Source organism: Prionailurus bengalensis, chromosome C1 (assembly GCF_016509475.1).
Source record: "Prionailurus bengalensis isolate Pbe53 chromosome C1, Fcat_Pben_1.1_paternal_pri, whole genome shotgun sequence".
Taxonomy (NCBI): Eukaryota; Metazoa; Chordata; class Mammalia; order Carnivora; family Felidae; genus Prionailurus; species Prionailurus bengalensis.
Genome location: NC_057345.1, coordinates 164,016,295 through 164,029,456, shown reverse-complemented (window position 1 = coordinate 164,029,456; position 13,162 = coordinate 164,016,295). Strand labels below are relative to the sequence as shown.

The 13,162-nt window shown below is 38.5% G+C and overlaps 1 protein-coding gene across 2 annotated transcripts in view; it reads left to right on the top strand.

Annotated features, from left to right (window-relative positions):
• The window catches only part of CHN1 (chimerin 1), a 205,797-nt gene that overhangs the window by 61,043 nt on the left and 131,592 nt on the right, over window positions 1–13,162 (top strand). The window contains exons 4-5 of one of the 2 annotated variants that reach the window (XM_043577091.1): window positions 10,351–10,382; window positions 12,683–12,796. In XM_043577091.1, the coding sequence (XP_043433026.1) occupies window positions 10,351–10,382; window positions 12,683–12,796 (146 nt within the window). Of the gene's footprint in view, window positions 1–10,350; window positions 10,383–12,460; window positions 12,607–12,682; window positions 12,797–13,162 lie in introns of those variants that run through there. The other variant, XM_043577093.1, reaches the window with a different exon arrangement.

Genomic DNA, 13,162 nt, shown 5'->3' with positions numbered 1-13,162 from the left:
CTTGTGGGAGTGTGGCAGATGCGACCGCAGAGCTAAGCAAGCATCGCTAATAAAAACTTCCGTGTTCTAAGCATAGACCTTGGGAGTTTATCCTGATAGCTGTGGAGAGTGAAAGTGTGTTCATGCGATTGGACTTAGACATAGAAAGCACATTCTGTCTGCAGTGTGGAAGATGGACTGGAAAGGAAGATGGACATTTTAGAGGCAAAAAGACTGGTTTAGGAGGGGTTACAATAATCCTAGGGGAAAGTGATGAAGGCACATAATACGACACTGTTCCTGAAAATAACCAAGAGGGGCGGGAATGGGAACAGGTGAAGCGGAAGAATTCACAGGACTCTGGTGAGTAGAGAGTCATGGAGCTGAATGAGAGAGAAGTCTAGGTAGATGATGGCGAGCCAGTCTGCTTCCCTCTCTCGATCTTCTCTAATGTCATACTTGCTTGGCAAAACCACAACCCTGTTTAAAATCTACATCTGCCTACTCCCCATGTACTTCCAAGAAACTGTATATGGCTGGAGGAAAACGAAGTGCTGAATAGGCTTCACAAGAAATTTATGAACCTCAAGTTGATACTTCCTGCTCACTGGTAATCATACCATGCTTTCCCCTCAAACCTTCAATACCTTCTTCCTCCCCTAATTCCCAGCTCATAATTTTATGTCCTGCTTTATTCCTGATGGAAGCAATCAGAGGAGGATTTCCACAAACTTTCAGTGCCACATCTACCTACCCAGCCGTCAGGGTTTGGGTCCACGTGTTCTGCATTCTTGCCTGTTGTCCTAAATCATGGTAAGCTGTCCGCTACACTCGATTCCGTTTCCTTTCATCTCCTTGAGGACCCAATCCTAGCAATCTCCCCTCTCTTATCATCAGCAGTGTTTTGCTTCTTACATCAGCCCACAAACATCCTGTTATTTCTCCCGTCTTAAAGAATTGTCTTGACCCTACTTTTTCCATCTGCCCTGCCCAATTTCTTTGTTCCCCTTTGTAGAAAACACTTGAAACTGTTACCTATACTTGGTGCTTCCCATCCTGCTCCTCCTGTTTTCTCTTAAACCCACTTCAGTCAGGCTGTTAACCCACTACCGCTCCAGTAGAACTGCGTAAGGTCACCAATGAGTTCCAGTTTGCTCGATCTAATGGCCAGTTCTGCTTGTCCAGTCAGCAGCACGTGGTACAGATGATGACTCGAGATACCCTCTCCTCACTTCATTTCCAGGACAACAGCCTTTTGGTTTTTCTCCTGCCCTCACAGTCACCTTTGCTGGTTCGTCTTCTCCCTGGCTTCAGTGTTCAGGTGTTCTAGGGCTCAATCCTTGATCTTCATTTCTTCTCTGCCCCTATTTATTCCCTGGTGAGGTTGCTGTTTCAGGTTTTAATAAAACTTACATTTCCCAGTCCAGTCTTCTTTCCCCAAATTCCAGACCATGTAATCAATTGCTTCTTCTATATCCTCCCTTGATGTCATCTCAAATATAACACATCCAAAACAGAACTGAACTTTACCCTCCTCCCCAAACCTGCTTTACCAAACAAAGCTTCCCACGTGTCGGTTAATGGCTGTTCCTTCCAGTTGCTTAGATCAAAAGCCACGCAGCATCCTTGAGGTTTTTTCTTCTTCTTTCTTTCTTTCTTTTTTTTTTTTTTTTTCCTCTCACCAACCCATGATTAATCAGGAAACCATACTGGGTCTATTTTCAGAATATGTGCACAATACGTCAAGAATCCTACCACTTACTTCCATGGCTGCCATTTGGGTATGAACTGTGAGAACTGCTAGACACCCACCTAAATTCATTCTTCCTTTCTTTAGAAACCTGGTTGGGCTAAATCTCTCCATCTTCATCCATATGACAGTTCTCTTGTGGAATAGAAGTGAACTTGAATGCCGGACCCGTTAAACCTTCCCATCTAAGTTCCTCTGTGTTACGTTCCTTTCTTCTTGGATCCAGATAAAAACAGGGGATCTCGAAAAGATGGTGGCAAAGCTAAAAGATGGAAGCTGCTTGGATGTTGGTCTTCCTGACCTGAATACTAATCCATTAGAGATGTTATACAAGCAAGAAATAAACTTCTGTTGTGTCTGTTTGGTATATATTTAAGCCAATTTGTCATCGTAAATTATTCTGCCCCAACATACAGTAATCTCTCAGTTGTGTAACTGAAATAGTCCTTAACTGATCTTTCCCCTCGTAGTCTGCTCTCATCACAGAAGTTTCCTTTTAGAACTTCAGTCAGATCTCGTCACTTTTCTACTCAGAACCGTGCAGTGGCTCCCCATTTCACCCAGAGTAAAAGCCAAGTCCTTACAAGGGCTTCTGAAGCCCTATATAATCTCCCCATCCACTTTATTTTTTTTGTACTTATCTCCTACTGTTTCCCTGTCTCTTCTTCTCTAGCCCATCCTGCTTCAACCAGACCAGCCTTCTTGTTTTTCACATACTCCAGCTGTGCTCCTCTCTCCAAGCCCTTGCACCAACTCCTTTTTCTGGAATGTTCTTCCCTCTAATATTTCTCCTCATAGTCTTTAAGTCTTCCAAGTCTTCCCTGGTCAGTAAGGCCCATCCTGGCCACTGTATTTAAAATTCTACTTTGTCAACCCCCCAGCATTTACAGTTCTTACTTATTCTACGTTGTTTTTTTTGTTTTTTTTTTTTTCAACGTTTATTTATTTTTGGGACACAGAGAGACAGAGCATGAACGGGGGAGGGGCAGAGAGAGAGGGAGACACAGAGTCGGAAACAGGCTCCAGGCTCTGAGCCATCAGCCCAGAGCCCGACGCGGGGCTCGAACTCACAGACCGCGAGATCGTGACCTGGCTGAAGTCGGACGCTTAACCGACTGCGCCACCCAGGCGCCCCTCTACGTTGTTTTTATAACACTTTTCATTTTGTAACATACTATGTAGTTTACTGATTTATTATCTTTATTGTTTATTGCGATATCCTTTTCCTTGAATATAATAAGCTCCGTGAGGGTAGGATCTTGGTCTGGGTTGTTCAACAGTATGTCCCAGGTGCCTTGAACAGTGCTTGACACGTAAGTAGGTGCTTAATAAAGACATTGGTTATGTGAATGAATTGGGGGTATAAAGCATTTGTTTTATGTTTACTCTGTTTTAGGGGACTTATTTTGCTGGGTGGGAGCACAAGAGTTTGTTTCAGAAGTGGGAAGAAAGCACCTGAATTGCAATTGTAGCTTCACAACTGATTGCTGCTAGATGCTGACAGGCTATATATAGCTTTAGAACTTCGGGTTCTAAAAATAAAGGTTATCATGCTCATAGATCTCTTGGGTGTTGTGACCATTCGTTATTTAACACTTAAAGTATGCGGCTGGAAAGTATTGTTTTATGAATGCTGACTAGTCCTGTTTGTTGAATTAGTAAAACCAACTATTTATTTTAAAATCAGCCTGTCACTCAGAGCCTGTTTTCACCTTATTTTACTTTTGAAAGGGCCCCTTTTTGGTGTCATTTTTTGCTCTTGTTTAAAATTCAGTGTTCGTAAGCAATTGGGTAGTAAGATATGCTTTGATGTCACAATCTGCGATGCCCTAATGTAGAAGTATATTTATAAAATTGGAGATCGCAACTACAATTCCAAAAAGAGCTCCTTTACCACGTTAACTGTTACATAAACAGATTGGTGGTTTCTACCTCTCTATTCCCAAAACCTACAAGTTGCTTTAATCTAAGGTGGGAAAGTAGTGAACAAAGAATCTTGTGTTTTTAAATTTATCTGTTATCCTTTTTTAGTTCAGTCTATTAATAAAAGAAGAAACTAATATCAGGAAGCTGAATAACTGGTGTTTAGCAAGTCACTGAGTAGTAATTACAGAGCTTTAAAAAAAAAAACCCTGTAAATACGTTTTCTTCACTGAATTTGTGAAATCTGACGGTAAATAGAGAAATAACCTATTTGGCATGCTGAGGGTTAGTGGTTTTCTTGGCTAAGTCTAACATACAATGAAAAGGAAGCTGCGTTCTTAGCACTTTTCACTTTGATCTAAATATCATCAAGAATGCTACAGAATTGAGGAGGGCGGCAGGTACCTAGAAGTTTATCTTACTGTTAATGGAGGATAAAAAATTAAACAGTCTTTGTAAGTTCTATAACATTTCTGATCTCTTTTTTCTCACTTCTTCCCTAGAAGTCATTTCCAGCCATGTAGTCATTTGATGTGTACTTACTCCTCCACTATGCTGGCGCTGTTTTTTGTTTTTTTTTTTTTTTTTTAAGTTGTTGTAAGTTTAAATTGTTATGGCTTGTTGAAGCTTAACTATTACCCATGTTGATATTTTCTGTGGTATAAAGTGCAGTCAAAAAAAACCTAGTAATTTAGAAAATGTCGTGAACAAAAATTGTACTTCAGTGGAAAACTGTGCATTGTTTACATGTAGCGCATCCTTCCGGGTTATCCAGTTCCAGTCTTGTACGTATGTATGTATGTGTGTACATATTTGTTTATTTATTTCGGGGGGGGGGGGTGGAGAGAGAGAGAGAGAGAGAGAGAGAGAATAAGTGGGGGAGGGGCAGAGAAAGAAGGAGAAACAGAATCTGAAGCAGGCTCCAGGCTCTGAGCCATGAGCACAGAGCCTGATGTGGGACTCGAACCCATGAACTGCGAGATCGTGACCTGAGACAAAGTTGGATGCTTAACTCACCGAGCCATCCAAGCGCCCCTCCATTTCTAGTCTTTGATTGTCCTTGAGCGGTTGTAAAATTCCTCCTCCTGTTCTTCCTCTCACTTCCTTCTCGCTTTCCTCCTGCCTGACTAATACAGGAAACTAAAATAGATCCAAAGTTAGAGTACTGAGTGACTTACTAATTCAGAATCTGCCATTGTAGGAAGCAAATACCAAATGTGTATTTTTCTCCCTTTTCCCCTCTTCTATGTCTCTAAACAACTGAGCCCCTTTGAAAAACAATGCAAAACAAAATCTTGACACTTGTAAACATTTGTACTTTGTGTGTAGACTTTATATATATACTCTAGACTGCTGCCTGAAAAAAATAGGAAATATTTGGCCAGGGTTCTGTTATTTCTTACAATTTCATATATGTATACCCTAACTTTTACAAGCATCGTATAGACTTCCAGACTAGGTTTAAAGTACCTGCCTCCAAGTACTATTTTTACAGTGGGAACAAGAAAGAGATAATGATTTTCTGTAACTTCTAACCAGGTCAATACCACTGTTAGAAAAGAGCAGCATTAAACATTTTGGAAATTTTCTGAATTTTCTGCTTCACTGTTCTCGTGACATTGCCTTCAGAATTACATGTTCTTTAAATTTGAATTTAAATTAGAAAAATTTGTGGGTGGGGGAACAACTGTTCTGATTTATAGTCATGGGATAAAGTTGCCTTAGTGAAAAAAAACTAATCTGAAAGGTCAGTCTATAACGTAGGGGAGGAGGGGGGGAATTAACATTTATAATGCTTTTAGTGTTTATTTCTACAGTTTCCAGATTTCCTTTGGAGAGCAAGAAACATATATTAAACAAGCTCTTCTTGTTTTTGTGGAAAATAAGATAAGAAATAAGACTTCTTTAATTTGAAAGAGTGTGATTGGTGAATTTGATTAAAATGTTTTACATATGAAGAAAATAGTTCTTGGTGGCTGGGTGGCTCAGTCAGTTGAGCATCCAAATCTTGATTTCAACTCAGGTCATGATCTCAGGGTCATGGGATCAAGCCCTCCATGTGGCTCTGCACTGTGTGTGGAGCCTGCTTAAGATTTTCTCTCCCTCTCCCTCTCTCTCTCTCTCTCAAATTATATGTATATATACGTATACGTATATATCTATATGTATATATCTGTATGTATATATACGTATAGATATATACATGTACGTATATATATGTATACGTATATATATGTATGTATATGTAAAGAAAATATATAACACTGTATATTAAAAAATAATCATTAAAAAAAGAAAAAATAGTTCATTAGTTATAAACCTACAGTAAATGTTAATGTAACAAATTCCATTGATATTTCAAATATTGTAAAATGGCGTCTATTTATTGAATTCTTGTACTTTGCACTTTATGTCATATTTAATAATGGTAGATTAACTTAAAACTTTCTTTCTCTGAGGTATGACAGCCAAGCTACAAAGCATTTTATGAACATCTTTTATTTTTAGTTGGAATCTTTTTTGTTCCCCTTGTTTGCCATTTTTCCTACCCATGATATGGTATCATGAAAAAAATGTTAACTAAACAGAAAATTAGAGAAAGCAAAGCAAATAATTCAAGATAAGTACTAATTTAAAATCAGGTCTTACTTAGTCATATTGATGTCAGACTGTAAAAAGTCCCTCAACTACTATCATGAACTTTATTTTTTTAAATTATTTTTTTAGTGGGGCGCCTGGGTGGCTCAGTCGGTTGGGTGTCCGACTTCGGCTCAGGTCACGATCTCACGGTCCGTGAGTTCGAGCCCCGCGTCGGGCTCTGGGCTGATGGCTCAGAGCCTGGAGCCTGCTTCCGATTCTGTGTCTCCCTCTCTCTCTGCCCCTCCCCCGTTCATGCTCTGTCTCTCTCTGTCTCAAAAATAAATAAACGTTAAAAAAATTTTTTTTTAATTATTTTTTTAGAAACTTAGAAGCTTATGCTTATACAAATGTTTGTATGAGCATATAAATACATTTCTATTATCGCATATGACATTTAGATTCCCAGTTTGATGTATTTGAAAGTAAATCAGTTGGGATCATTAATAATCATTACTTATATTACTAACCCTTTTTTATTTGATTATGTATCAGAGTAATGCTATCCTATGAGTTTGAAGAGACTATTCCAGCTCACCACCTAAGTATTGACATCTTAGACATCAGCAAAAATCTAAATGCTGTTGTAGGGAATGAAAAACTTCTCCTTTATCCTCTTAGGTTCAGTGCCTGGGGGCAACAAATCGAACTGAGGAAAGAGATTAACAGTAGAAAAGTTCTGGGGAGGCTGGGTGGCTCAGTTAGTTAAACGTCCAGCTCTTGGTTTTGGCTCAGTCAGGTCAGGATCTCAGAGTTCGTGGGATGGAGTTCTGCTTTGGGCACTGTGCTGACAGCCTAGAGCCTGCTTGGGATTCTCTCTCTCTCCCTCTCTCTCTGCCCCTCCCCTGCTCGCTCTCTCAAAATAAATAAACTTAAAAAAGCAAAACAATACAACAGGTCTATTTCATATGCACACAGGAGGAGGGGCTCACAGCAGGTAATTGAAAACCCCAAAGAGGCAGTTTCACCCAATGGCTTCTATACCACTTGAACGAAGGATGATGAAGTGTGCTGAAGAGAGCAGACAGAAGTGTTTTGGGCTTTAGAGGGGTTAGGGTGAGTTGTGGGAAGGGGACTGGGAAATGTTTAGTAAATAAGGGTTGTTTGGTAAGGTTTATTATGCAGACTCAAGTCACCTCAGATGATAAGAGTTGTTCCCTGAGTCATTGTGTTTTTCTCTCCCTGTTATCTCTTCCTTGTTGTAAAGCTATCCCCTCCCTTTACAAAGGGAAATTTATGCCCTGCCTTGAGTTGGAAAGGGGGCAGGCTAATTGTTTTTTCCATGCTCTCTGTTTCTTAATCGCCTTCAGTGCAAAATAATCCTTACCCTAAAATGGCATATTCTGAACCCCTTCACTATCTAGATAAGAGAGAAAAAGAGTTAGTTTAAACTTGTTTTATTTGATATTTCCATTATAGAAATGCAGACAAGGTGCAGTGGGTTTGTCAGTTTTATTTTGGGCTTGTTGCATATTTTAACAGTAATATTAATCATCCTAAGGAAATTACCTAATTTCCTTTAATTCAAAAAATCTTTGAGTAAAGCAAAATAATTATTCAGCAATGTATTTTTAAAAAAAATTTTTTTTTCAATGTTTATTTATTTTTGGGACAGAGAGAGACAGAGCATGAACGGGGGAGGGGTAGAGAGAGAGGGAGACACAGAATCGGAAACAGGCTCCAGGCTCCGAGCCATCAGCCCAGAGCCTGATGCGGGGCTCGAACTCACGGACCGCGAGATCGTGACCTGGCTGAAGTCGGACGCTTAACCGACTGCGCCACCCAGGCGCCCCTCAGCAATGTAAAACCTAGTCACTTGTGTTACAAAGATGACTATTTAGGCAATCAGTGGAAGCTTATTGTGCATTTAATGTAGGACATAATCACTATTTGTCTTGGGTTGTAACACCATTGTATTGCTACACCATTTATGGCCACCAGTTCCTCAGCCACGCCACTTTGTACTTGTTGAGAATTTTCATCCATGAGTAGGGTGTATTCAAGAACTTTCCTTTCATTTTACTTCATTCCCATAGGCTTGATAAAGAGCTTTTACCTTCAGCCAAAGATCTTACGATTTGAGGGACTCCATTGAGGGAATAGATCCTAATGTGTCCAAGACTCTAATATTAAATTACACAAAAGTTAATCTTGATTTCTGTTTTTTAAAGGTGATATCGGCTATATCAGCAATGCATGAATGCATTCTTTGTTTAAAAATTACATTACAGGGATGCTAGGGTGGCTCAGTCGGTTGAGGATCTGACTCTTAATTTTGGGTCAGGTTTTGATCTCAGGGTCATGGGATCGAGCCTCATGTTGGGCTGTATGCGGAGCATGGAGCCTGGGTTAAGATTCTCTCTCTCTCTCTCTCTCTCTCTCTCTCTCTCTCTCTCCCCCTCTGCCCTTCTCCCCCACTTGTGCTCACTCTCTCTCCAATAGAAAAAATTTTAATATATAAAAAAGAAATAAATAAAAAATTATATTACAGATAATACTAAAACCTCTCTTTTGCCTTTCTTTTTTTTTTTTAATTTTTTTTTCAACGTTTTTTATTTATTTTTGGGACAGAGAGAGACAGAGCATGAACAGGGGAGGGGCAGAGAGAGAGGGAGACACAGAATCGGAAACAGGCTCCAGGCTCTGAGCCATCAGCCCAGAGCCCGACGTGGGGCTCGAACTCACGGGCCGTGAGATCATGACCTGGCTGAAGTCGGACGCTTAACCGACTGCGCCACCCAGGCGCCCCTCTCTTTTGCCTTTCTAATGGGCCTATCAGTTCATTTCCTCCCCAACCTTCCTGGAAGGAAACCACTGGAATTTGGTATATATTTTTCCACAACTCTATCTATCTATGAACATATATTAAAGCGTTACATGTAAGTGTGCTTTTCCTAAATGGTGTCATACTGTATAATTATTTCCTAACTTATGTTTGTATTTAATGGTTTGTCTTGGTGACTTCTTCATGTTAGTCCCTATAGAGCTACACATTCCCCCAACTGTGCAATTACTATAAATCAGCTTACTTATTCCTCTATTGGTGTATATTGGCATAAATATATTTATTTTCATTTTTAAGTTTTTAGTAAAAATTTTAAAATGTTTGTAATTTAATTTTTTAATTTTTTCTTTTTGAGACAGAGAGGGCACAAGTGACCAAGGGGCAGAGAGAGAGAGAGAGGGATAGAATGAGAGAGTCCCACAAGGGGCAGAGAGAGAAGGATGGAGAGAGAGAGATTGAAGCGGGGCTCACCTGGGGCTCGTGCTCACCCGACATGGGGCTGGAGCTCATCCAAAGCACGGTACGAGTTCACCCGACGTGGGACTCAAACTCATGAACTGTGAGATCACAACCTGAGCCAAAGTCAGTTGCTTAACAACTGAGCTACCCAGTCTCCCTATTTTTTTTTTATTTTTTTAAATTATTGAAGTGTAATTGACATAGAATGTCATTAGTTTCAGGTATACAACATACTGATTCAACAAATCTGTAGGTTACTCGGTGCTCACCGCAATAAGTGTAGTCACCATCTGTCACCATACAACCTTACTACAGTATTATTGACTATATTCCCTATTATCTCCATGACTTATTTTATAACCGAAGTTTGCACCTCTTTATCCCCTTTATCTATTTCACCCATCCCCTCCCTTTTGTTCCCCTCTGGCAACCATGAATTTGATCTCTGTATTTAAGAGTCTGTTCACTTTGTTTCATAGATTCTGTTTATAAGTGAAATCATATAGTATTTGTCTTTGACTTATTTCACTTTGCATAATATCTCCATATTATTACAAATGGCAAGATCCCATCCTTTTTGATGGCTGAGTAATTATATATATGTGTGTGTAACTATATATATATATGAATATGCTTTAATTATATTTATATATATAAGTATTATACTATATAATTATTGTACATAATTATATATATGCTTTAATTATATATATATATGCTTTAATTTGCCACAAATACAAAATGCAAAATTTTGAGTTAGGTTGTGGACATTTGCATTTTCACAAATATCTTTTTTTTTTTTTTTCTTCCCAAATAGGTTGAAAACAGACCAAAGTATTATGGAAGAGAGTGAGTATGGATTATGAGAAAACATTTTATAGATTGGAATATGTAAGAGAGGCAGGTAAATGGATGCTTTTAGTAAAAATAAAAGCAAGATGAAGGAGGTGTTCAAGTTTGAGTGAGTTAAATTGTTTTTTTTCATTAGAAATAGAATTCTTCTAATTAGTGAAAATATGGAAAATAGAGAAGTGTAGAGAAGAAAAGAGCATGGAAAAATGTATTTATGGAATGATGTTAAAATACAGATGCAATTCGTATAGATAAGTAATACTAGATGTGTATGAGGAAAATGTATATATTTGTGTGTGTATGTATATATTAAGTGTATCAATATATATTCACATATGTATGTACAGTGGGATGGGTGGCTTTTTGTAACACTTTTCTCTATTGTCCAAATTTTCTAAAAGTGAATTTATGCTGTGCAGAAATAACTAATGTTCACAATTTGAAATATTACCTTCTGAGGCTCTGTCTTCCTAATGGTTTTACAACAATTAGGTATTACAATTTTACAGCCTGATTTTTCCACTTAGTATTAATGAGCATTTTTCTATTTTATGAAAAATGTAATAATTTTTAAAGTCCTACTAGTTTTTCTGAGTACATATATATAAAAAAAAAGAAATATAGGCCTTTGGAAAGAAAAATAAAAATCACCTAAAAATGAAGAATCCCATCATTCTTCAAATAAAATCATTTGTTTTTCAAGACTTATGATCGTATCAGATAAACGGTGATGTATATAGCAAATATTTTAAATTTTTTCAAAATACTGTCCAAGTTTTCAAGACTTTTGTGACTAGAACACAGACACATAAGTTGGGGGGAGCCACTGCTGGTTTTTATAGTTGTACCATGATTTCGTCACTTTGCTGCTTCTGGCATTTAGTTTGCTTTTAAACTATATTATTAAAAATAACACCATCAGAAACATCTTAGCGCATAAAGCTTTTTCTGGGGTTGAAATTTTGGTTCAACTGATGTGAACAGTTTTACAGTTCTTTAAATACCCTTGTTGTCAAGTTCTTTTCCAAAGTGTGTGTCCTTTAATGAGATTTTCTTTTAAATTAATTGAGTTTTTAAAAACAAATAAATACTAAATTTTACTAATTTGGTTAATTAATGTCATTTCAACGTAAAACAAAATGCCGGTATGCTAATCTAATGGAATGTGCAACCACCAGGGACAGGTTACCATCTTCTTGCCTCCAGCAGAGTCTGATGGACCTGGTTCTGAACGACTGAGGAGTATATGGGAATAAGAAATTCCTGGAGTCTCCTTTCAGACCTAGCTGCCCTGATTGTTATGATTTGAACATTGGTATCATGAACTGTTTTAAGACTTGAATTGAGAAAGACAGAACTGTTCCCCCGAGAAAGACTCCGGAAGCTCAGCACTTACCCGCTAGTATAGTTCCTGAATTATTAAGGTGCCGTTTCAGGGCCTTTTAAATGTATCATTCCATAATCAAATGACGTTTGTTTCTTTCATACCAGTAAAAACCGCGGTTTCACTTGAGCAGTCTCTCAGTTCACTTATCCTTGAATTACTGAAAGGATGTAATGTCCGTGTAAGTTCTCTGTAAATTGTAAGTCACCATACAGATACGAGGTGGTTTTTAGTTTTTAGTGTTAATCAGCAGTCACCGCTAACGTTTTCTTTCTTTGTCAGTGTTTCCTGTCCGAATGCTATAAATGAATCCACTGCCTTTGTGTAAAGAATGTGTTATTTATGTTTTTTTCTTCGTGCTTCTTTTTCCACGTTAATCAAAAATAGGGTTTTAGCAGGGAGCGAAAGCAAGTATTCCTGTTGTTTGCTTTTGGCTTGAGTATCCAGTGATGCAGATTATGCACATTATTGGGCAATCATGCCAATTAAGGGCAACCCAGGGTCCTGGCAGCTTGCCAACATAGACTGTGAGCCAAAATTCTGGAGCAGTGCCACTAGCGTGAAGGAAGGAAATGGGACACATTTCTGTATATTTTTTAGTACGTCCATATGGTCAGCTGGCTACATAAGAAGGAAATTGTCCTCTTGAGAGAGGTGGTTTGATCTTCCCTTAGATGGATGTGAATTTTGACTTCACAATTGTTAAATGGATTGGAGAACTACTTTGGTGCGGTTCTCGTTACCGCAGAGAAGCTGGCCAGGAGCCAGGCCCCGAGAAACACAAGCAGAGTTAAACCCAACTGCTCCCCTTCGATTATATGGCAGTACTTTGTCTAGGTGGAGGGCTTTGTTTTATCTTGCTTTATTGAGAAAGGTGGAAAGCATTCAGTTTCTGAAATGACTTTTTTCTTAGGTTTCACGGCATGATCTCCCGAGAAGAAGCAGACCAGCTCTTGAGTGTGGCTGAGGGGAGTTACCTCATTCGCGAGAGCCAGCGTCAGCCAGGAACCTACACTTTGGCTTTAAGGTTGGTCATGGACCTGTAATTATAACTGTGCTTCATTTAAAACCCTCTTAATAGAGGGCTTTAAATTTTAAAAGCATCCAGCATGTAATTGAATTGGTTCTTGTTTTCTTGGGACCTAATTACCATTTTAATAGCTTTGAGACCCTTAAAAAATTCCTCATGAATGGTAGCACTCAGTAATTAAGAATTGAAAAACTTTTAAAGCATTTTTATTGTAGCTGCTTTCTTCTATTTCATCTTACCCATTCTCCCCCGTCTGTCCTGCTGTGTCAGCTCCCATCTATTTCTTGAATAAGGAAAGGAGCTAAGAAAAGATCTTTGTAACTCATAAAATTAAGGCCAATATCATTTCTCTTCGGATGGCTT